This window comes from Pteropus vampyrus, unplaced genomic scaffold, assembly GCF_000151845.1.
Source record: "Pteropus vampyrus isolate Shadow unplaced genomic scaffold, Pvam_2.0 Scaffold444, whole genome shotgun sequence".
Taxonomy (NCBI): domain Eukaryota; kingdom Metazoa; phylum Chordata; class Mammalia; order Chiroptera; family Pteropodidae; genus Pteropus; species Pteropus vampyrus.
In genome coordinates this window covers 1,192,266-1,213,669 of record NW_011889225.1, presented here as the reverse complement: position 1 = coordinate 1,213,669, position 21,404 = coordinate 1,192,266, and the positions used below count along the sequence as shown (strand labels likewise).

At 34.3% G+C, this 21,404-nt stretch overlaps 1 protein-coding gene and 2 pseudogenes across 3 annotated transcripts in view; 2 read left to right on the top strand and 1 right to left on the bottom strand.

Moving 5' to 3' along the window:
* Positions 1-21,404, bottom strand: part of RECQL (RecQ like helicase) — a 40,525-nt gene that overhangs the window by 1,522 nt on the left and 17,599 nt on the right. For all 3 annotated transcript variants that reach the window (XM_011381588.2, XM_011381587.2, XM_011381589.2), the window contains 11 exons: positions 21,110-21,289; positions 18,131-18,237; positions 14,708-14,906; positions 6,958-7,124; positions 6,138-6,219; positions 4,952-5,100; positions 4,744-4,861; positions 3,860-3,998; positions 2,141-2,232; positions 880-1,099; positions 31-160 (listed from right to left, as the gene is read on the bottom strand). In XM_011381588.2, the coding sequence (XP_011379890.1) occupies positions 31-160; positions 880-1,099; positions 2,141-2,232; positions 3,860-3,998; positions 4,744-4,861; positions 4,952-5,100; positions 6,138-6,219; positions 6,958-7,124; positions 14,708-14,906; positions 18,131-18,237; positions 21,110-21,289 (1,583 nt within the window). The remainder of the gene's footprint in view (positions 1-30; positions 161-879; positions 1,100-2,140; positions 2,233-3,859; positions 3,999-4,743; positions 4,862-4,951; positions 5,101-6,137; positions 6,220-6,957; positions 7,125-14,707; positions 14,907-18,130; positions 18,238-21,109; positions 21,290-21,404) is intronic.
* LOC111732330 lies at positions 4,126-4,244 on the top strand (annotated as a pseudogene).
* On the top strand, positions 18,989-19,154 carry LOC111732332 (annotated as a pseudogene).

Here is a 21,404-nt window from a genome sequence, read left to right as displayed (position 1 = left end):
AATATTTGAAAATTAACAGTCATCAGTTACCCTGAAATAGCTCTGCGTGGACTTCTTTACTTGCATGGTAATAACATGTGCCTCATTGTTCAGAAGATTGGCTTTAGGTCCTATTTTCAAATATGAAATGGTGGCATAGGCTGTAAAACTGTAGTCTTCTCTGCAGAAGATAAAGGCCAACAATCAGAAAGGTTCTGGGGAGTTACAGAAAACTGAAATTTATAAAAAATAACCGTTAAGTGTGATAATTTTAATATATTGATATGAAATAATGAAACACCATAAAATACAATTTATTTTATAGAAAGTATTTTAGTTTTGTGCTTTTCTTGAAATATGGTGATCAATTAAAGTTGGAAATTTGTTAGGTAAATTTTGTATAGTGTTTAAAGTGCACATGGAACAATGGCAAAACCATTTGTTCCGTTGCAGTTATAAAAATGAGAAAGACTCATGTTTTGTGGAGGAAAATATTCTATCCATTTTTGGCCAATTTTTGATTCTTGTGATTGAATAAACCGTCATTTTTATGGTACTGATTTTGAACATTCTACCATTCTATTCTTAAGTTTAACTTACCTCCTATTTATGGATCTACTGAGATATAACTAATACCTGTAAAGTCTTACTTTCCTAATTTCTAAAATTAAGATGATGAGAATGTCTCTTCTACCCATCTCACAATGTTGCTAAAATTAAATGTAACAGAAAATTATATAGAGTATGCTATAATTTTTATTGTTATATATCCAAATTAGGGTTTTTCTTCAAAGTAATTTCTTTGTAAGAATATATACTTATTCTATGAATTTAAAAAGTATAGTGTGCTATTTTAAAAAAAAGACAACATGAAAGGACAAGAAATGGTTTTGTACATACTTAAGATACTGCTGCAGAAGAAAGTGTGCAATAATTTTCTCCAGGTCCTCACGAGGAAGTTCCGGAGGAGCAACACCTGCTACTCTCAGTTTGGTTGCACCCTTGCCCGTCCAAGAATCAATCAGTTTCAGTGGAGTGAGTTTTTCATTCATTTCCTCTGCCTGCTGCAGGATCTTGATTAGATCTCTGCAGTAGGCTGTTACATTCTTTCTTTCAAATGCTATAATGAAAGAGATAGGATAACAGACAATTGAGATTTAGAAATTAGGGCAAAGACAGGCTATCCTAAGTGGTTAAACTGGTGTAAAAACAAGTCATCAAATGTAAACCACCCTAAACACTGATATGTTAATGTGTTCTGCATTAAAACTAGGGCAATTCCCTAAGTCTCTGGCACTAACCACGGTTAAGCTCTGTAAGACATTGTGGGATTTACAGTGATATACAGAAAATAGCCTGGTTATCAGAAGACCTTTGGGTATGCCCTAGGAACCAAAGAGTTTCTGCCAGACATGATGATGGCAGAAACTAAGAGGTGTTTATGGGACAGTCTGTTCTGCATATTTAATTGCTGTGTGCTCATTAAGCAATATTCTGAAAACTAGTATGGCTTCACAGCTATTCCGATTTAGACACAAAAATGTCCTGGACAGATCTTCCTAATTATTACTTGATACTAGTACTCCAATTTATATACCAGACTTGTTAATTTGGTCAGTATAACATAGTCTAATAAACTCACAAGTTTCTCTAGCTGCAAAGTTAAAATTGTAGTAACCACCCAACAAGGCATCAGAACTCAGTAAGGAACTAACTCTTCGAATACAACACACACAGGATGAAAAAAAGTTAAAATACAGTACTAAAACACTGGTAAATTAGTGTCTCATGAGCAGCCATTATCTGGATCAAAAATGATTCACTATAGCCTCTATTTTGCACTAAATTTCTCTTCTCAATCTGTTACTATAAAGTATTAGAGATTATCATGAAGTTAGCCTTATATAAATAGCATTTAGAATTTAAACTTCATTTCTTAAAAAATTTGCAGTATATAGCCGTCGGTACAGCAATATAAAAAATATGAATATACATATGGCCTTTCCTTTTATTTGCCTTTGTTTCAAAACTCTTGAATCTAGAAAATTCTATTCACACCTTGTATAATCTTTCAAATCCATTTTGGGATCTAATGCTGCCTTTGTGTAGTTCAAGCTATATATATTAGCCTATAAAGGTTTAAAAAAAAAACTGAACTCACAAATGTCTTTACAGCAATTATCACACATTTTGTTACAAGCTTCTGAGTTCCACACTTCATCAAAATGTTGTGCTATCAATACACGACGACATCTGCAAACAGATTAGGGATATAAATTATTAAATGATCTAATAAAGTTTTAATACAGGGTTATATATTAGTTTCCTATTGCTGCCATATTACCACAAATTTACTGGCTTGAAACAGCACAAATTATGTTACATTTCTACAAGCTAGAAGTCTGATATGGGTCTTAGTTGGTTAAAATCAAAGTGTTAGCAGGGCTGTGTTTCTTCTGGAGGCTCTGGAGCAGGGCTCCACAACCCAGGGGCCGCACACAGGTACCTGTCTATGGACAGGTACCAGTCTGTGGCCTGTTAGGAACCAGATCACACAGCAGGAGGTGAGTGGCAGGCAGCAAGCAAAGCGTCATCTGTATTTGTAGCCATTTCCCAGCGCTAACATCACCACCTAAGCTCCACCTCAGATCATCAGGCATTAGATGCTCATAAGAGCATAGGTCCCTGGTGCCAAAAAGGTTGGGGACCGTGGCTCTAGAGGAGAGAATCTGTTTTCCTGTCCTTTCCGGTTTCTAGAGACTGCTTGCATTCCTTGGCACCAGACCCTCTTTACCCCATCTTTAAATCCAAGAACAGTGGGTTGTCTCCACATCACATCACTCTTTCTCCCCCTCTTCTGTCTCCTTCCACATAAAAAGACCCTTGTGATTGTACTGGGTCCGCCCAAATAATCCAAGATAATCTCCCTATTTTAAGGTCAGCTGATTAGCAACTTTAATAATAATTCCATTTATGACCTTTTGCCATGTAAGGTAATATACTCACAGGTTCCAGTGATTTGGGTGTGGACATCTTTGGTGACCATTAGTCTTCTCACCACATGCAATTTTTTCCATATGTACTTGATAAATTTAGCTTTTAAGAATATGTCTGAGATTTATTTTGTGACTCAATATTTTACAACTATTAAGAATATCTTCCTGATAGCAAAGCAGTTTCTTGTATTTTACAGTATCCATTGGAGTCTAAACCCCAAAATATGCTTCACGGGGGTCTACTGGACATCTAAGGAAATTTTCATTTTCTCATTTAACTAGATTATTGTAGCATCTATAGGAAAGAAATACCATTTCCTGTCACTGTCTGGTTACTGCTAATCATTTCAAAATTTTCGTGTCCTTTTTATGTGATGGGCATATGAGAACAAAGATGACTAATACCAAGAAGCCATCAGGGAGCTATATGGTCTAACTAAAGCCACACTAAATAGATTTAAATTTATTTGAGAAACTTGACTCTGCTGTCAATTATTTCATCAATCTATCAGCTGGTAAGATGATATGTGTTACTGAGCTCAACTCTCAAAACACCTCTAATACATCTTTTCGAAATTATTAAAGCTTGTAGCTGTACACTAATGCCAGAGAAAGAGGGCTTGAACTCACTGTCAATTTGTATCAAAACCTTCAGTAAAATATAGTTTTGGATAATGAAAGAGAGAGAGGAAGAGAGGGAGAGAGGGCTTACGTACATGCAAATATCTTTTCTTGGATTACAGCCAATATTGCAGGTTTTACATGTTTGCACTTGATGTTCTACCAATGTACTTATTGACTTTCCTAAGTACTCAAAATAATGCCATACACTTTCCAATTGTTTGTCTTTAATTGAATTAAATACGAAAAGGTAGGTGGCTTACTTGCTTATGTTTTGACAGTATGACACCATCTCATAAAGCTTTTGTTGTCCCACATTTTCCATCACCACCATTGAACTTATTCTGAATATATCTCCAAAGCCATAATACAAAATACAATCTGCTTTCATGTCATCTCGACCTGTAGTATGAGAGATCTTGGGATTGCATAATTACTTAAAAAATTCAAAACATGCAAAAATAATATATGTAAAATTAGCTGGCAATGCTTCATTGTCTAAATATAACACATCTAGAAATTCCAGATAGTCTACGGCCATGCTACCCTGAACAAGCCTGATCCTGTCTGATCTCGGAAGCTAAGCAGGGTCAAGCCTGGTTAGTACTTGGATGGGAGACCACCTAGGAAGACCAGGTGCTGTAGGTGTAAAAAATAAAAAAATAAGGAATTGTAAGATGACAAGGTCCTTGCAATCTGTGAAGTCAACCAAGGGTTTCCTTGCCTAAAAAAAAAAGAAAAGAAAAGAATTCCAGACAGAAATGTGAAATTTTTAACAGCTGCCCTCAAATTTTTTAAATAGTGACTAGAAAGATTTATCGACAATCAGCTTATTAGTTAAAAAATTTGTCCAATAAGTAATCCAGTTTTTTAAATTTTGGATTTGAAACCACTAATTAAAAATTCAGGAGACAAAGATGGACATCAAATTAACTTAGCAAACATAAGAAGAAATAATTCATAACACTTCAATAGAACATAAGTAAAATTTTTCCACAGGCAAATAAGTATAAAACTGCAAAAAAGACTTGTTCACTCCAAAAATAGTAACCAATAAAGATTAGAAATACAGAATTACTAAACATCATGTTTGTGTTTTCTGGAAAAGCTTTTTAAAAAGTTACTTCTGGATTTGAGTTATACATACCTGCACGTCCACTCTCCTGGTAATAATTTTCCATAGATTTACTCATTGAATGATGAATGACAAACCTCACATCTGGTTTATCAATTCCCATACCAAATGCAACCGTTGCCACCACTACCTAAAATGTTTTAACATTTTACATGTTAATTAAGTCAAGCTAAAATATTTTCAAGGTGAATTAAGCTTCCATTGAAGATATATATTTAACCTGAATTTCATTGGCTGACCATCTTCTATGGACCTTGGTCTTATCTTCTGGTTCCATATTGGCATGGTATGCACCTGCATGAATTCCCAGTTTCTGTAAACTAACCGTAACTTGCTCAGAGTCCTTCTGAGAAAAACAATATATGATTCCTGTAGAAAATATGTCCAATTGTTAGATATATATAATACATTCTTGAAAGAGAATTTTTCACACACACATTCAAGACACTGATTAATACAATGCACGGGGGGAAAAGATTTATGAAAAATTCCAAGGCCCTGAACACATATTGACTTTTCAGTATAATTCAAGATTTGATCACCAGCCTGCTCTAAAACAGAAATGAGCCAAGTCACCGGTGTTGGTTCCCACTGCCTCTTTTCTCTCTCTGACTTTATCTCCCACTACACAGAATTTGTCAAACTGATGTCCCCTAGCTCCATAGGATGTTGGCAAGTGTGCTGTGAAAAAAGTTTCACGAGCAAATGAGTTTGCGGAACACTGCATTGAATAAAGTTAAATAAGTTTTTCTCTTTATCTGCAGGGCTGGTCAGAACCTCTAATGTGCATTTCCAGGAGGTAGAAATAGCTGCAGCTTTTCTCAAACTCGTTTGATCCTAGAACTCCTTTTACCCAGGGTATCCATTAATATTTCCTGAAAAATCTACAGAACAGTTCTGAAATGCTACTTTTACAGACTCTGCTTCAGTAACATTTGCCTATTCATTAATCCTGAAACACATGTATGTATACTCTCAACTCCATCAATACTTAACTCTTTCAATATGTACTATCTATTTCTTTAATGTGTCCTTTATTATAAGGGTCTATATTTTATATCCCTTTACAGCATCAGTGCTTAACCTTCTATCTTATATAGAAGTGGATACTTACTAAATATGTGCTGTTGAAAATTAACATTATGTCATTAGGTCCATTCTTTGAAGCAATTAAGTATAAATAAGAAAAAATAAATCAGACTCATAATCTGCGCCGTTAGCAAATGCCACACCCAATTTCTAAGATCACCAAGCAAATTAATTTTATCATAATATGGTCAAGTATCTTCTGCCATACATTAATATTTTCTGGTGTTTATCATTTATGAGTGTATTACATCAGTGTACTATTAGTTACTTTTTGAAAGTTCTCTCAGTCTTCATAAGTTGGTTTGTTATTTTATTACCTGATTGCCCATTATATCTCCCATTAATGAGCTTTACAATATCCTCAATAAAATCTTCAGTGTTTGAGGGCTTCTGTCGAACCTAAAAAAAAGCTTAACTTATTAAAAAGTAAATTAATGAGTACTATCCAAGCAGTCACTACTTCCAACTTTCAGGCACCATTCTTTCTAGTTTTTTTCATTTTTTCACTTGCCTCATCTGATTCACCCTGTCTGCCTCTCCCCTGCTACCTCCCAACCTCTTCTTGATCCTTAGTTTTAAATTTACCAGAAATGAGGAGGCACAGAAGCAGTGAAAAACTTGTAAAGATGGACACTTTATTTTCTGATGCTACTTTTATAAAATATAAACCAGGGCATAACTAACTAGTCAATGAAAACTCAGAAAAATATCAAATCCACTCTTGAAAGGATTTGAAAGAAAAAAACAGCTGTTAGATTATTTAACTTTAAAGGTTACATATCGACTATAATCTAAATAGGGAGTACTAGTAAATCTTTAGTGGCCTATTAATTGTGTATTATTTCAAATTAATTTCAATAGGATGTCATAGGGTCCTTGGTATCATCTTACTTTCTCTCCATCCTTGCATAAGAAAGAATGTACAAAGATTTAACAAGGCAGTGTCTTCTACTTAACCTACTATAGAAGAGCTAGAAGCACAAGAGATATAAAAAGAAAGCATTAATCTGCTTGTAATTTATTCCTGATTTTGAAAACTTTCATAGTTACTGTTACTCATATAAGTAAACATAATGAAAAGGTAACCTCTGCTACAATCCTTCACAAAAGCTGTAAGTTGATAGAAAAGTTACATACCTCATAATAAAGATTTGGCCGATTAAAGGAAGCTGTAAAAGTAAGACACTTTTCAATACACAATATTTTCTGAGCATCCTTCAGAACATGATTTGTTGCAGTTGCAGTCAGCCCAATTAGTGCTGTGTTAGGGAATTGCCTCTTTAAGATACCAAGTGCCTTATAATCTGAAAAAAAGAAATAACAAAGTGGCCCTCTTTCTAACTTTTAAGGAACAGAGTAAATTAAGCCTTTAACATGATGCAGGTAAACAATGATTGCTGTAATTTGATTTCTATAGCTCTCAATCTCAGTAAATCTGCAGTTGTGGCCTGTCCTTTTTGAATAAGGCAGGCTTTATCATACTTTTAACTGGTTCTTCAAAAATACTGTTCTTGACCATGGATGGAAGTCCCTGCTGAAGAGAGGGAATAAACATTTCCAATAAGCTAGGCACTGGTCTATACCTGCTGAACAGGGGATTCAAGAGGCAGTGGGAGTAGCCATAGTGTTTGAATCTAGTACAATTGACAAGAGACAAAAGAAGCCATTAGCCAAAAGCCTTCTACCACCAGGAGCATGCAGGAGTAGCATGTTCAGACCAGAAAAAGGTTGGTGAGGACACGGCTTTTTATATAACCTATTTCAGGGGACCTCAGTTCACACTTGTCATTTACAACTAAATCATTAGACAAGTTGTCCTTAAATACTCCCTAAGTACTTAAATTATTTGGAGAAAATGAAAAAAAAATGTGGTAGAAATTATTAAACGCTACGGTAGAGGACTATTATGAAACTACAGAGGACACAGAAACTGCTTGGGAAGTTGTAAAGGTTTCAAGGAGCTAACACCTGAGTTGGGTCTTGAGGAATGAGCAGAAGTTCACTAGGAAGGGAAGAAGAAAACATCAGACACAAGAAATAGCATATACACTGCAGACACGCTGGCATGAAATAACTTGGCAGGTTCAGATAACAGCAAGCAGTTCAGTGGGGCTAAATCAGTCATATGCTGGATGAATCTGTTGTCAACTCTGGCAAGGAGGGAACTGAAGAAAGAAAATAAATAATAGCGACTGTGAAATATGGCATGACACTGGGGACAAATGAGAAAGAAAAGACTGAATAAATACATGAACTAGAACCTCATTGGTCCTAGTGACTATTAGGATATTAGGGGAGGGGAGAGGGCAGCAGAGGGAGGAGAGGAGAGGAAAGAATCCAAGATTTACCCATTCATCAAGAGACATCTGCTGAATATATGCTTTTATGTGCCAAGCATGTCTCTAGGAACCGGAGATAAAGTGGTGAACAAGACAAAGATGCTGTGCAAATGGAACCGTAATTTAAGCAAAGAAAATAGACAATACAATGATTGAACCAATAAGTATCTTATTACTAGAGAGTAATAACTGCTTAAAGTGATAAACCCAGTGTAGTTGGAATATAACGAGTGAGGAAGAAAAGGAAATCAGATAGAGACAAAAGGGACAGATTACATATGGCCTTATGGACCCCAGTTAAGATTATGGATTTTATCCTAAGTATAAAGAGAATCTGCTGGGTGGTTTAGGAAAAAAAGTAACATGATTTAATTTATAAATAGATCACTTTGGTTGGTGTGTGCAGAATGAACTGTAAAATGGTAAGACTGGAGTCAGAGACTAGTTAGGGAGTTGCTGTAGTAGAAGAGTGGAAAGGAGCCCAATTGGACTTCAAGAGATAGCAATACAGATAAAGAGAAGGGGACAAATGAGATTCAATTTAGAGGCAGAGCATACAGGACTTGGTGGTGGATTGGATCTGCAGAGATACAATAAATCAAAGATGATGTGTGATCTAGTAAGTTATTTGTTCTCAGCTCCAACTCCACCCTTCCATACTCTGCTTTGTGGTGCTTGAGCAGGAAATGTGCACACTACATTTCTACTCTGCCAGCTGGTCCTAGAAGGACAGAGTATAAGGCTGGGAAGGAAAAAGGGTGTTGTTCCTTCCTGTTTACTTCCTCTGGCCTTGTTTGTGTTCTCGATAATGTCACCCCAGCAAGGCTTTTCCACCCTGCAGCAGCACGGTCTCTCCTTAGTAGCAGCTGAATACAGTTGGCAGTTTTTCCAGCTTCATCACGGGTCCGCCCCACCTCTGCCTCCACTAGAGAGCTGCGTCTCCTCAAACGTTCAGTTTCATCTCCACGTGGCCCCTTTGTCAGGTTTCCAAATCTTATTAGTTCCAACCTTTCCTTCCTATTCCCCGAGCCCTAAGAATGGTAGCTGTTTTTGCCAGTTTTTACTTCCATGATAACTTAAGAGTTTTCTTTTATTTTTTCAGTTAGCTATTTATAACTACATTTTACCTAGTTAACAATTCTTTCCATAAATTCTGTGCTCAAATAACTGGTATGGTTCCTATCTCCTGACTGGATGCTGACTGAGACAGATAATTGCTAAAACTTTGACTTAAGCAACGTATGAGTAGTTGAATGGTTTTCTAAAATAAAGTTGCTTGGGAGAATGGGAAAGAAGGGAGAATACAGGGAGAGGGGAGGGAAATCAAAGGTTCTTCATCAGGACATCTAGTAGAGCAATAAGGTAAATAGTGATTCCTAGATGCAGAATTGAAAGAAAAAGAGTAGTTATTTTGGGAGAAAGTTAGCTGTAGTCGTGCTAATTTAGACACACATGAAAAAAATAAATTTGCAAAGTCTTGAAACAAAAGAAAACAGAAAACACAACATACCAAAACTTACAGGAAGCCGCCAAAAAGTTCTAAGAGGGAACGTCATAGTAATACATGCCTACAATAAGAAACAATAAAGACCTCAAACAACCTAACTTTACACCTCAAGGAACTAGAAAAGGAAAAACAAATTATACCCAAAATTAGTAAAAAAAAGAAATAACAAAAATCAACATTGAAATAAATGAGACTAAAAAGACAACACAAAAGATCGAGGAAACTAAGAGCTGGGTTTTTAAGATGAAACAAAATAGACAAACCTTTAGCCAGACTTACCAAGAAAAAAGGAGGACTCAAAATCAGAAATGAATGAGGAGATATAACGACTGATACCACAGAAATACACAAGATCATAAGAGACTACTATCAAATTATATACCAACAAATGGGAGAAGCTAGAAGAAATGGATAAATTCCTGGAAGCATACAATCCACCAAGGCTGAACCATAAAGAAATAAAAGATTACTAGTAAGGAGATTGAACCAGTAATCAAAAACTTCCCCACAAACAAAAGTCCAGGACCAGATGGCTTCCTGGTGAATTCTACCAAAAGTAAAGAAGAATTTATACTAATCCTTCTCAAACTCTTCCAAGAAATAAAAGAGAAAAGAATACTTCCAAACTCATTCTATGAGGCCAGCAGTACCCTAAAACTACTGAGAGCAGACAAGAACACTACAAGAAAAGAAAAAACTACAGGCCAATATCCCTGATGAACATAGATACAAAAATCCTCAACAAAACATTAGCAAACCAAATTCAATAATATATTAAAAGGATCATATACAATGATCAACTGGGAATTATTCCAGGGGTGCAGGATGGTTCAACATCCACAAATCAATCAATGTGAATAACACATTAACAAAATGAAGGACAAAAATCATGTAAGCCTTAGCTAGAGCAATTAGGCAAGAAAAAGAAATAAGAGGCATATAAATTGAAACAGAAGAAGTAAAATTGTCACTATTTGCAGATGACATGATATCATACATAGAAAATCTTAAAGACTCCATCAAAAACTAGTTCAAACTAATAAACAAATTCAGTAAATTGAAGGATACAAAAATCAATATACGAAAATCTGTTGTGTTTCTATAGACCAATAACTATCAGAAAGAGAAATTAAGAAAATCGTCCCATTTAAAACTGTATAAAAAGAAATAAATACCGAGAAATGAATTAACCAAGGAGGTGAAAGACCAATATGACTGAAAACTATTGATCAAAGACATTGAAGAAGACACAAATAAATGGAAACATATTCCATGCTCATGGACTAGAAGAATCAATATTAATAAAATGTCCATACTACCTAAAGCAATCTACAGATTCAATACAATCTATTAAATTCCAATGACATTTTTCACAGAAATAAGAAAAACAATCCTAAAATTTGTCTGGAACCACAAAAGACTCTAAATAGCCAAAGCAATCCTAAGAAAGAACAAAGCTGGAGGCATCACATTCCCTGTTTCAAACTATATTACAAAACTTTAGTAATCAAAACTGTATGGTATTAACATATATAACAGAAATGCAGATCAATAGAATAGAGTCCAGAAATAAATCCATGCATATATAAGCAATTAATTTATAACAAAAAAGCCAAGAAATACACAATAGGGAAATGATAGTCTCTTCAATAAATGGTGTTGGGGAAAACTAGACAGACATATGCAAAAGAATAAAACTGAAATTTTATCTTACACCATACACAGAAATCAACTTGAAATAGATTTGAGACGTAAACATAAAATCTGGAACCATAAAAATCCTAGTAGAAAACATAGGGGTAAGCTCCTTGACATGAGTCTGACATCAGGAAAGGGTTTTTTGGGTTTTACACCAAAAGTAAAGGCAACAAGCAAAAATAAACAAGTGGAACTACATCAAACTAAAAAACCTTCTGTACAACAAAGGAAACCATCAACATAATGCAAAGGTAACCTACAGTATGGGAGAAAATATATGCAAACCAAATTCAATAATATATTAAAACAATATATTAAAATGTATCATATATCTGATAAGGGATTAACATCCAAAATATATAAAGAACTCATACAATTCAATAGCCAAAAAAAAAATCCAATGGAAAAAATGGGCAAAGAATCAAAATATTTTTCCAGAGAAGACATACAAATGGCCAACAGATACATGAAAAGGTGTTCAGCATCACTAATAATTGGTGAGATACAAATCAAAACCACAATGAGATATCACCTCACACCTGTTAGAATGGCTTTCTTCAAAAATACAAAAAAAATCCCTCATCATATTGTCAAAAAAAGAACCGTGGTGTACTTTTGGTAGGAATGTAAATTGTTACAGCCACTATGGTGTAAAAACAGTGCGGCAGTTTCTCAAGATATTAAAAATAGAACTACCAAATGATCCAGCAATTCTACATCTGGGTATTTACTGAGAGGAAATGAAATCACTGCCTCAAAAAGATACCTGCACTCCCACATTACTTATAACTAAGACATGGAAACAACTTAAGTGTCCATTAGTGTATGAATGAGTTAAAAAAAAAAATATGGTACATAATTATAATGGAATATATTCAGCCATAAAAAAGAAGGAAATGTTGTCATTTGTGACAACATAAATGGACCTGGAAGGCATTGTGCTAAGTGATATAAGTCAGACAGAGAAAGATAAATACTGTATGGTACCCCATATATGTGGAATATTAAATAACAACAATAACAAAACAATGAACTCAAAGAAACAGAGAACAGATTGGTGGTTGCCAAAGGCGAAAGATGGGGATAGCTGAAGTGAGTGAAAGTGGTCAAAAGGTACAAACTTTTGATTAATAAGATGAATAAGTCCTGGAGAAGTAATGTACGACATGGTGACTATAGTTACAATACTGTATTGTATATTTGAAAGTTGCTAAGGAAGTAAATCTTAAAAGTTCTCATCACAGGGGGAAAAAAATGTATAACTATGTGTGGGTGATAGATGTTAACTAAAGTTATTGTGGTAATAATTTTGCAAAATATACATATATCAAATAATTATGTTGTACACCTAAAACTAATACAATGTTATATGTCAAATATCTCCCAATTTAAAAAAAAATTTTGATATACAATTCCAATAAACAATTAGGAATATAAATCTGAATTTTAAGAGTAAGATAATTAGATAGAAAAAAATTCATTATAGCTGATCTTCAGCGGTGACGCAGGTCATGGTAATACAATTGTAATTATCATAAGTGATCTTACCACTCAGATTAGAAAAATAGGGCAAGAGTGAGAAATCTGGTATTTCTGTGGCTACCAGTAACAATTCTGTGTAGCAGTCTGATTAAGATAGTAGGACCCTTAATAAAAATGACTATATATATATACTACCTAAGGCATTTAAATCAAAATTTAAAAAAATATCTGTACCCCAATAATTCCAAAGGTAGAGAATTCTGTCCTCAGACCACAGGTCTACTATCCATGAGGAAGTCTAAGAAAATGTGAAGAAAGATCAGAACCATAGGGAACACTAATATTTAAGGAGGCAGCAAAGGAACAAGAATGAAGGTGAGAATGAAAAGGAGCAAAATCAAAAGTGTTACGTTGTAGTAACCAAGAAGGGGAAGGGGCGAGGTGAGAGATGAACAGTATGAAATGCTATTGAAGATGAGACCGCTGGATTTAGCCAGTGGGAAGTGAGGTCATTGATGACCTCTGAGTAGAACAGTAGAAGCAGATGTGTGATTCAATGAACTCAGAAAGGAATGAAGGTGAGAAATGGAGACAGTGAGGTTAGAAGGTAAGATGAAAGGAAGAACAAAAATAGGACAACACCAGGAAGGGGTGGAAAAGGTCAGAAGTGTATTTCAGTTTCTGTTTTTGTTTTTAGGGAAACTAAAGATGAAAGAGTGAGGATTTTGACAGAACAAGATCTTAAGAAGGCAGGAAAGGATAAAGTGGGAGTAGTCATAGTTACTCTTATAAAAAAATATTTTTTTCCTAAAAAAAAATTATTACTAACGTTTGGAATGGAAAAGAAGAGATGTCCATACCTGATGGCACCTACTTTCTGGGTAGTAGGAGGCATCTGCTAAGTATGAGTTAAGGCCTGAAGAGAAAGTTAGTGGTACGGAAAGTTTGTTGGGAAAAAATGTATAAAGGAGATGAAACAGGGACAAATAAAAGGATAAACCGAGCACAATGAAAGCTGAAGTGAGGTGGATATTAATGCAGTTATGCAATTTATTTCCAACGATGCTTAGTAGCCAAACAGAGAATGAAAAAAGCAGAGCCTGGATGGATCCAGCATCTCAGATCAGTCTGGCACCGTGCCTGAAGCAGACTGGCAAAATGCCAGGGAATCCAGAAGAAATATAACAGAAGTGGCGACCACATAGAGTCTGGATGGGATAAAGAGTGACCATCATGTGCGGACTGGGACAAATACCAGGAGGGATTAAAGAGGAATCCAGAGCTCCATATGAATATGAAGCAGGTCAGAAGGAAGAGGTTGAAATCATGGAAGAGGATTTTTTTAAGATTTTTTTTTTTTCATAGAACAAGTCTGAGTAATCCGCTTCAGGCTATGACTGTAGAATTAGGTTGGAGCAAAGAAAAGGGTTACTAAAATATCCCACATTTCCCACAGAACTTTACCACTGAGGAGTCAGTTGGGTATAGGTCCTGAAGTGGATGCTAAGGACACTCAGGATGATGACTAAAAAAGACAACTTTGAACCAGATGCACATTCCTCAACAGATGGGAAAGAGAACTTGGAGGTCAGTAAATCTTTATGTCTAAAGGTGGAAGAGTATAATATTTGCTAATAAACAAATGTTTCAAAGGATAAAGGCAGTTTGACTAAACACAACCTTGGAGTAAAGAGATTAAAGATTCTGCCTCTTGACTCCCCTTATATGAAAAGCAAGAGAACAGGAGTAATAACTACCTGAGAAGATAATTTTAATGAAAACAGGGATTTCCCATCATGTGAAGCTGAGTTAAGAAAATAGTCTCAAGCATGAAGGAGTTTTCTAGAGACAGCATACATACCAGGTCTGAAATCATGACCCCACTGGCTACAGCAGTGAACTTCATCCACAGCAATTCGGGTGAGTCTCTTTGCTTCATAGGCTTTTTCTAGCCTTGACATAAACATTTTGCTTTTTGCAATTTTCTCTGGAGTCACGTAAATTAACTTTAGCTTGGAGTTTTTATTTACCATTTCAGCATGAACCCATTTCACATGCTCCTATTGAAAGGAAAAGCAGACATAACTGTAAGAGAACTAAGCTATGAAGCTATAATACTATGTGGTAAATGAAGATGTTCATTACTCAAAAGCAATAGACTTGGGGTGTTTTAGCAGATGTTCAGTTCATTAAAATCAAAACCTCGTCCCAGTACTAAACTTCATGGCAGCTGTATAAATAGCATGTTAGTTTTTTATGTATACACAAACTGTTGATAAAAGAATAATTTCATTTGATAAAAAGAGAATGAGAAATGAATGTCAAGACACTCCAATAAGCACTTATTCTATGAAAGCATAATTCTAAATTGTTCGTAATCAATGCAAAAATGTGAGCTCAATGCGATAGGTATTATTATAAAGGTGTTTTTATTAATTTTAACATTATATTTGTAATCACTACATGTATCTGTGAACATAATTTATTCTTGATTAGCTACTTTAATGATGCTATCAAATAGACTCATAATCTACTTAGGCTTTATAAAGTATCTCATTCATTGAATTAAGATTTTTATAATATGAAATACATATTTATGTTATATATAATATCTTAAAAGGTAACAATTATTAAGTTCTTAATGTTCTGTTATTATATATATATCACACATTAGATGCCACATTTTTTCCTTCTAATCAAAAAAAGTATAAAGAAACAATAATGAATGTAATAGAAAAAGTCAAAATTGCTTTCATCGCCTCAGCAAAGCAGTTTGTTAACTCCTTGAGATATTTCCAATTTCGTTAAAAATGGCCAAAGTGTATTAAACATTTCAACTGGTCCTAAATGTCCCAGAAATCTTAAGGGAGCAAATATAAGGCTATTTACTCAGAAATGGGCAGATGCAAAAAAATACTAGAACTTCTGGCAAAGTAAGTGGAAAAACAAGGTTAAAAAATTGTATTCACATCCTATGAAGGTCCAGTGAAAGCAACCAAAAAACGACTTTCCTCCCTAACTTTTCAAACAGTAGTAATATGGCATGAACTTGTAATTATCTGCAACTTTCTAACTACTTTTTATATGTATTGTTACTCTCTTTTTGAGTTTTAAGAAAGTACAGTATTAAAAGGCAAAGTTCTCCATAGGTTCATTCTATTGAATGAGAGAACAGTTATAATGACACAAGAACCTAAATAAAACAAAAACATATGGGAAAAACTAAAGGAGTCAGGGCTTCTTGGAAATACAGCTGACTCCAGGTCTGGAAGGAAATATACAAAATGAACCTGGAGTATCTTATTGTATAAGAAAGAGTCAAAGACTATAAGAGTCAAAAACTATGGGGCGAAAGAAAAAAAATGCAGGAGCCAATTTAAATAGACTCTCACTGTCCAAAGATGAGACTATTTCAGCATTAAAAAAAGAATAATAACTGTGGATTAAAATACACCAAACATATTAAAAATCCATGTCTATAATGATACTTGAGGGAAAAAGCCCTATGAACCACATCTGGAGAATGCTGAAAACCAACACTTTCTGAAAATTTGCAAAGGGAAAGAATTTTCAATCTATAAAGAGTTAATAAGGAAAAAGTTCGTTACAGAAAAAGTCTAGCTAATATATGAAGAAGTGATAGAATTAGAAATCATCATTTTGTAACCTCTTAATTAAATAGCAGCTCTAAAGTAAGCAATAATCATCAGTGGCTGCTAAAACCATTAGACGAAAAGCTGATAGAGAAATTGATCAGGTAGACATCACCTGAATCCACTGATCAAGCTTAACATCATAAAGAACAACCAGATATTACGTAACTCATTAGTGAAGCCATGGGAAGTACATTCTTGGGGGAAAAATCCAAATATAAACCCAATCAAATTTTTAGATCAACTAAAAGGAACAAGTTAAACTACAGCATAGGGAAACAATCAAGAAAATAGAAAACTATAGAGCAAAGAACCTAGTTCCTTCAACAAACAATTTGCACAAGAAACAAAAGAAATAAGGGGAACCTATGGATATATCAACCAAATACAATGTAATGCATGAATCTTATCTGGAACATGATTTTTTTTTTTACAGAAAAAGCATAAAATTTAATTAGAGAAATATGAATATTTTCATTTGATAACTTAAAGGAATTGATATTAAATTTTTTAGATGTGATGATGGAATTATAGTTATGTGTTTTTAAAAGATAGACATACTAAAGAAGTTACAACTTCAATGATATGAGGCTTGGGAGTTGTTTTAAATAAATAAACCAAGTGGGAGGAGGTTGGGAAAATGGGGGGTAGATAGATGAAGAAAGACTGGTCATATGTTGATAACTGTTAAAGGTGGTTAATAGGTACATAGCAATTTTTATACTAGTCTCTACTTTTGTATGCTTTTGAAAATTTCAATAAAATGCTTTCTGAAAAAATAACTGGTTAATGCTTTATTCAGCAGATGAAGGTTAAAGGTTAAGAGTCCATTCCCAAAAAGAAGAAATTCCATGGGAGTAGGTATCTTGTTAGTAACTCATTTTTTTGTATTTAATTATATTGCATAATTACAAATTCTTGCTTACTCTTTTATAATGGATACTATAAAACAGGTCAGCAAATGCTCCCTGTAAAGTGTGAGATAATTTAAATATTAGGTTTTATGGGCCATATGATCTCAACTATCACAACGAATTAACTCTGTCATTATGGTGTAAAAAGTCATAGACTCTCCATAAATAAACGATCATGGTTGTGTTCCAACACAACTTTATGGAAATATGAATCTCATATAATTTTCACACTTCACAAAATATTATTCTTTTTTCGATTTTGTAATACCTTTTTAAAAATGTAAAAACCAATCTTAATTCACAAAGCACACAAAATAGGCAGTGAGCTAGAACTGGTCCGTAAGCAGTAGTTTGCAACTCCTGATAAAAATAGTTATTGTCTAAGTACATGCCACCCTGAAAAAGCCCAATCCCATCTGATCTCGGAAGCTAAGCAGAGTCAGGCTTGGTTAGTGCTTGAATGGGAGACCGCCGAGGAAAACCAGGTGCTGTAGTTGTAAAAATTAAAAAATAAAAAACAAAAAAAATAAGGGATTGTAAATTAACAAGGTTCTTGCAATCTGTGAGGTCAACCAAGGGTTGCCTCTCCTAAAAAAATTAAAAAATAAAAAAAATAAAAAAGTTATCAGTTTATAATTTTATAAGTGACTCAACTGTAGATAAGGCTCCCATTTCAATAAAGAATTAAATTTTTTTAAAAAAGCTATAAAAACATACCTTAGAACTAGAAGCATTTAACATGGTAGCTGAAATTTCCAATTGTTTTAAAACCATTAATTGGTCTTCCATAAGAGAGATCAATGGGCAAATCACAAGTGTAAAACCTACAAGAGAAAAAGAAAATCTACTTTAAATTTTATACCACCACTTGAACAAGTTTAGACCATTCACCTTCTTTACTATACTTGTGGGTATCAGCCATCAATTCAGACTAATTTTGAATTCAACTTTAGCAATTTACTATCTATTTCTTAACCTCAATAATAAAAGAGAAGTATATGAATAAATGACAAGCCAAATAGGCAAATATAAGATTAAAAAGAAATCTTCCTTTATTCAGTCTTATAAAAATACAGATATTATCATTTTGAATTTTTAAGTCACCATCATTGTTAATAATCAGTATTGGTAATCTCATTAAAATAATAGAAATTAAGTCAAATACTATCCAGTTACATCAGGGAAAAGTTTTCCAAGAGAAAAAAAAACATAGTAACCTGTATAATTAAAAATGATAGTTATATGAGTATTCTTCCATTTACTGCACTATACTAATTTATTCTGAGTAGAAATCAGTGAAGTTTATTGACTACATGAAGTTCTGGTAATATACTTCCTTTCTTCTATAACTGAAATTATTGACTGCTATAATAGCTATTCCACATCATTTAAAACATTTGACCTTATGTTTCTATGATTTGTTCTTTAAAATAACTGTGAGCAGAGGGCAAACCCATTTAAGAAACATACTCAGATTAAAACCTTATCAGAGATTTCTCCCTCTCAATTACTCTCTCCTTTATTTTCACCTTCTCCCTCATTTCTGGCACCATCTCATTATATTTAAACAAAGTCATCACTTCTTGGCCTTTCAGCTAAGATCAAGTGTAGTACCTATTCTTATCAGTTTAATATTTAAACAAGGTTGAGTCTCTCTCATCTTTGAAAAAAACAGGGACACCTAATTTAGGACTCTCTCTCTTTTTCCCTTCATAGCAATTCTTTCCAAAGAGTATCTCTTTCACTAGTTCCACTTCCTCAACTCTTACTCTCTTCCAAATCATTGCTATTTCGTTTCCACTCAACTGTTTCACTGAAATTACTCTAGCCAAGGTCGCAGATGACTCCCTTGTCACTAACCAATGAAACGTTTAAGTCCTTATTTCATTTGACTTTTTGCCAACAGTCATAACTATTAACCACTCCCTCCTTGAAATACTCCCTTCACTAGGCTTCTTAACACCATACTCACTGATTATCCTCCTACACTTTGCTATTCCTTCTCAACCTTCTTTGCAAGGCCCTTTCCATTTATCCCTAAACTTTTGGTGTTCTCGTTTCTGTTCTAGGCTTTTTCTCTTCTCATGCTGCTCCAGATGATAAAACTCACTCTCGTGGCTTCAATGGTCATCTCTATACTAACAGCCTCCAACTCAGCTAACTCAGATCTCTCAGACCCAAGTGTTACACCCAAACATCTTTCTGCTAACAGGACAATCTCACTTGGATGTCTTATAGGCCTCATAAATTCAACATGTCCCAAATTACATTCATCATCTTCCCTCTCTCTCCATTCCCAAATTAAGTTCTTTCTCCAATGTACCCTATTTCAGTAAACTACCATTTATTCTAGCTAAAATTTAGGACATCATTCTAGACTATCCCTTCTTCTACCCTACCATGCCCCATCCACCTATCCAATGAATACCAAGTCCTACTAAAATTATCCTCTAAGTATTTGTGAATTCTCCCATCTGCTGAAATTATCATTCTAAATCACAAATCTGACAAGTCTCTTACCTGTATAAAATTCTTCAATGGTGTCCCAAAAATCTAAGTCAGATTTTTAAAAATATCTTTCAAGACTCTTTCTGTATGTCTTGCCCCCTCACTGCCTGGCACAATGAAATCCTTCCAGGTTACTGAATACACCATACCATGCATGTATGCATATTCCCTCTTACTTTTGGGCTCCCGCAAATACTGCTCCCCTGAATAAACAATCTTCCTTCTTCCACTGTCCTTTTTTTCCCCCCCTACTTATCTTTTAGCTTGTAGCTTGAATGCCACTTCCTTGTAACAGCCTTACCCAACAGCCTCTAGACCTGATATTTGCACTGATTTAATTCCCTATTAAAACCTTTGTCATAAAACCCCTATTGCAACAGTTTGCAATTACCTGTATTCTCGAGACCAGGGGTCAACTACAGGCTGATTGCTTGATTTTGTAAATAAAGCTTTAATGAAACATAGCCATACCCATTTGTTTACATCTTGTCTATGGTTGCTTCAGTGCTACAATGGCAGAGTTCAGTAGTTGCCACAGAGACCATACTGACCATAATATTTATAATATTACTGGCCTATAATATATACTGAATGGACCTTTAAGGAAAAGTTTGCTGACCCTTGCTCTCTCCCATTGGTAGTCCCCAACTGCAGCATCAATATCAGCATAGGCTCTGGAAGCCTGTTAGAAATGCAAAATCTTGGGTCTCGCATAAAACAGAATCTGCATGTTAATGAGATCATTACTAGGTGATTCTTATGCACATTAAATTTGAGAAAGGGTTGCTCTATTCTCTGAGATCTATAAAAATTTGGACCAGGAAGTTTTGATCAGTACTGTATCTCAAGTGCCTAACCACAGCAGACACTTGATAAAGATCTGAGACTAGAATCCAGGTCTACTGATTCCTTTCCTAGCACTTTTTCTCCTACAACGTATTTTTAATTATATAGCAGGAAACAGATAAAAGAATTAACTGCTCTCAGTCTTTAACATCCCTAAGTAAATCCTTTAGATGTATATACATTTTTATATATACATTTTTAATATACATTTTATATATATTTTAAATATACATTTTTAAAATCCATTTGATCTATGGTTAGAAATTATTTTTCAAGAGACTTAAAGATGTATTAAGAGAAATGACATTTTTAAACTTAAAATTAACCTTTCTTAACACATACCGTCTGAACATAATGCTGGTAACTGGTAACATAAGCTCTTTCCACCTCCCGTAGGCATAACAAGAAATATATCCTTTCCAGACATTGTTACATTAATAGTTTCAAGCTGAAGCAGTCTGAACATCTCCAATTTAAAGACATTTTGCAGAACATCTTTAACTTTATCAGACCATGGAAAATCTAGAAAGATAAAATTAAGCTAAACATATTAAAACTATTTAGGATTATAAGTGAGACAAAAACGTGAATTGAATGGCTGTTTTATAATAGAGAAGACTCGGATAAATATATATAT